Source organism: Microcaecilia unicolor, unplaced genomic scaffold (assembly GCF_901765095.1).
Source record: "Microcaecilia unicolor unplaced genomic scaffold, aMicUni1.1, whole genome shotgun sequence".
Classification (NCBI taxonomy): Eukaryota; Metazoa; Chordata; class Amphibia; order Gymnophiona; family Siphonopidae; genus Microcaecilia; species Microcaecilia unicolor.
This window is the reverse complement of record NW_021963582.1, coordinates 547,971-552,001: the sequence shown is the minus strand read 5'-3', so window position 1 is coordinate 552,001 and position 4,031 is coordinate 547,971. Positions and strand designations below refer to the sequence as shown.

Sequence of the window (4,031 nt, the reverse complement as noted above, 5' to 3'; positions counted from 1 at the left end):
TCGCTGGAGGGGGGGAAGGTGTCATCTAGCGGGGGGGGGGGGGGCGCGCTCCGCCCCGGGTGCCATCCAGGCCAGGAACGCCACTGGCTGGATGCATAGGTAGATTTATATTTAAGACCTTTACAGCTTGGGTAGTGTAGGTTTAGATATGATCGTGTTGAATCGGAGGCGTTTCTGGATGGTAGGTCGATTAAGTCTGTCATGTACCCAGGCGCTTCGCCATAGAGAATTTTGTGGACTATGGTGCAGATTTTAAAGGCAATGCGTTCTTTGATTGGGAGCCAGTGTAGTTTTTCACGGAGGGGTTTTGCACTTTCAAATCGCGTTCTTCCAAATATGAGCCTGGCTGCCGTGTTTTGAGCAGTCCGCAGTTTCTTTAAGGTTTGTTCTTTGCATCCCGCATAAATTCCATTGCAGTAGTCAAGGTGGCTTATTACCATTGCTTGTATCAAGTTGCGAAAGGTATCCCTCGGGAAGTATTGTTTCACGCGTTTGAGCTTCCACATTGAGTGGAACATTTTCTTTGTGGTGGATTTTACTTGGCTCTCCAGTGTAAGGTTGCGGTCTATTATGACGCCGAGGATTTTCAAGCTGTCTGAAATAGGGAGGGTATGACCTGGGGTGTCGATGCTTGTGGGCTTGTGGGATATTGGAAATGTGATAGTAAAACAGCACCACCTACTGGCAGGACTGTAGGTGGAGGACTCCCGCTCAGCTTAGAGGGTACAGTAAATGTGATGATGCATAGTCTGAAGGTGGGCGTACATATGAGCAGAGTCTGGGCAGGGGCATGGACAGGGCTATACACAGAAAGCACATGCACACATTTGCGTCTTCCTCCGAGCGGGTGTCAATCAGTTCATTGGCCTTTGCATGCTACTGGAACTGGATTTGGGAGCCTGTTTTGAAAAGACACAGAAGCATCTACGACCCCTTTTCGGGCCCCAAGATATCATCATTTCTGCCTAAGATATTAAAGAAAGCAGGTGCCAGGTAAAGTCTAATAGTTTTAATTCTATGTACATGAATATATAGCAGGACAACTTTGTGCATGAAATACATATTTAAACATAAAAATTAACCAAAATTAGAATTTACATGGACAATGCAACAAAGAAGATTGTAGTCCAGTTAATACTTAAGGTTAGATCTGTCTTTTTCTCGAGTACGACTTTTTATAATAGTTTACAGTCATAGACATTTATAGTGAGACTTCGTAAAATAAATACAGTAGGTCTATCATCTCTAGATAGTGTCATGTCTGTGGGACAGCCAAGGGACTTCTCCCGACATCTTAAGTAATAAAATAAATTTGTAGCAATTCATGCAGTGTGCGAAGCCAAAGGAAGGAGTGGCCTCTGCGGTGTTCCCAGTTGAGTTGGTCACCTACCGAGCAGAAAAAGGTTGGAGCACAGGAGACAAAACAAAAGTGTAACATATGACGGTGAGGGGCCTTCTGTGAGCACCAGGATCAGTCTTTACAAAGGAACATAAACAGATGTAAACATAAATATACAGGTTAAGAGCTTTCCACATACTATAAGTACAGGTTGAAGCTTCTCAGCTGTGGAATTAGTCAATCTCTGTACCTCAAGTAGGTCATTGTCCAACATGGAGTTCCATAAATTCCTTCATTAACAGAACTTCCTTGTTTTTACGAGCTTGCTTTGATACTTGATTGAATGGCCACCATGCCCTACAACATAAACATCCAGCAGATAGGAATGACCAGGTTGCAGACCCTTGATTGTCTCTGTGGTGACTGCTTTTTGCAGGTTCTGGCTGTGAAAGTATTTACAGAGCACCTTGTTGGATTTCTTCCTCGTCTCCGGCCCAAGGCACTGGTTCTGCTCTCTTTTCTTCTCCTCCTCGTTGTAATTGTCAGCTACTTCTTTTTTATAGACACAAAACTTACTTCTTTCTTGCGTACCCAGCCATGCCACTGTGACTGAGGAGCAGGTGCGCAGTTTGTCGAAGACTTTGATTCGTGTGTCTTCTGGAACAGAAGGGAACGGCTGTTTGTTGGGTCTGGTAGTAGCTAAGATTTTCAGCAGGGACGCACCTTTCTTGCTTCCTTTCAGCCTGATCAGATATTTTGCCTTGGGTTTTCCTTTAAGGTGGAACTGACGGATTCCTTCCACATTGTGAGAGAGCAAAGGTTTTCCATCTTGTCGCACTTGGATCTGAATAGCATCCAGGCACGAGTGAACAAAGATAGTCACTTTCTGGTGGGAAGACACAGGTGCAAACCTTAGGAACTTTGAACCTTTCCTCTTGATAAACACATCGGTGACTTTTCCATCTTTCAAGTCTACTATCTTTTGTTTTGTCTCTTCTTTAGTCTTGGCAAAAGTTCCAATATATGCGGTGCTCATGTTAGTCGCACTGTTTACTGCGAACACATCAAAGTAGTACTGAGTGTCAGGCCTGAGCTCAGATGCGGTGAAGATGTTCTTATTCCCAATGCAGACTTTCTGAAGGTCAACCCTGGGTTTAGCAGTAACTTGTCGTAAAAGCTTGGTTGATGATTTTGCTAAGAAACCACGTTCCTTATCAGCGTCATTGCTCGCAGGGAAACCAAAGTGGGCAAAATCAAAAGGGCTGAAGTCTAAGCCTGGCTTCGGAGCTATCATGAAGGCATCATCAACATTCAGCTTGGCTTCGACAGCACACAGGCTTTTGAAGTTGTGTTCTTTGTTGATGACTACACAGTACTGAATAGGCTGTTTCAGCACAGAAGCTGTGGGACTCGGCTTCCATGTCAGAGTGATTGAGCTGCGTCCCAAGGTGGTGACATCAACTCTTGGGTCATAAGGTAATTCGGGATAAGGCTGGTCAGATTCCGGAGTTGTACTTGCATAGACTTTGAAATGTGTATCCTTCTCGGTTGAAATGAGTTCTAGTTGGTATAAACCGGAAGGTGAACTGGAAGATACAAAATACTCCACATCGTTGCCTTTGTAAGAAAATAACTCAGTGCGTTCCTCATCAGCAGTTTGCTGCCTCTGGTCCTCTAGTGGCTCTGGTTCACCTGAAAGGTTATAAGAGAGAGAAGCTTGTAAATAAATAGGCGAATATTCTGAACGGATAACTCACTCATTTACAGTTATGTGAACATTCAGCAGAGTTAGCAATGTCCCCTCTAAGCTGTGTGGGAGTCCTTCCACCTGCATTCCAGCCGCTAGAAGCTGGCTTGTTCCTCGTAATTGAAAACACGATATTAAAGCAGTGGCAGGAACACGGGTGGAAGGCTCCCACACAGCTTAGAAGGAACACTGGAAGCTGGGTGTCCAAGTGTGAATGCTGAAAATAGAGGCATAAATTCAATTTAAATGGTAACTTATACCTGCTATGTCTGCATTCATGCTTGAGTTCATGAATTAGGTGGAGGGCAGCTGAATTTTGCCACTCTCTCTGTGCAAAATTTAGCACCATCTTCAGAATATCCTAATCTCAAATGGATAAGTTTGGTGGTATAGCACGTCACACAGCCAGAGGTTGTGCCCAATTCAAAAATATGGGCTTTGGGGCTGATATTTAGAAGCACTGAGAGCTTTTGACACTGTTGATCACCGCCTACTCCTTGATGCACTGTCCTCACTTGGATTTCAGGACCCTGTTCTTTCCTGGTTTTCTTCTTGTCTCTTCCATCGCACTTTTAGTGTATACTCTGGTGGATCCTCCTCCACTTCTATCCCACCTATCAGTTGGTGTACCTCAGGGCTTTGTCTTGGGAGCTCTTCTTTTCTCCATCTATACTTCTTCCCTTGGTGCTCTGATCTCCTCCCATGGTTTTCAGTATCACCTTTATGTTGATGACTCCCAGATCTACCTCTCCACACCAGTGACTTCAGTAGGAATCCTGCCCAAGTCTCAGCCTGCCTGTCTGATATTTCTGCCTTGATGTCTCACCATCATCTGAAACTAAATATGGCCAAGACTGAACTTCTTATATTTTCCCCTAAACCCAACTCTCCTTTTCCCCCCATTCTCTATCTCTGTGAATAAGACTCTCATCCTCCCTGTCTCAT

General features: G+C 44.5%; 1 protein-coding gene across 1 annotated transcript; it reads right to left on the bottom strand.

Annotated features, from left to right (window-relative positions):
* Positions 1–1,030: 1,030 nt before the first annotated feature.
* On the bottom strand, positions 1,031–3,365 carry LOC115459458 (protein NDNF-like). Its single transcript, XM_030189279.1, has 2 exons — positions 3,347–3,365; positions 1,031–3,031 (listed from the first exon to the last, which is right to left on the bottom strand). The coding sequence occupies exons 1-2, from the start codon at positions 3,363–3,365 to the stop codon at positions 1,635–1,637; spliced, it is 1,416 nt and encodes a 471-aa protein (XP_030045139.1). The 3' UTR covers positions 1,031–1,634.
* Between the last annotated feature and the right edge of the window lie 666 nt (positions 3,366–4,031).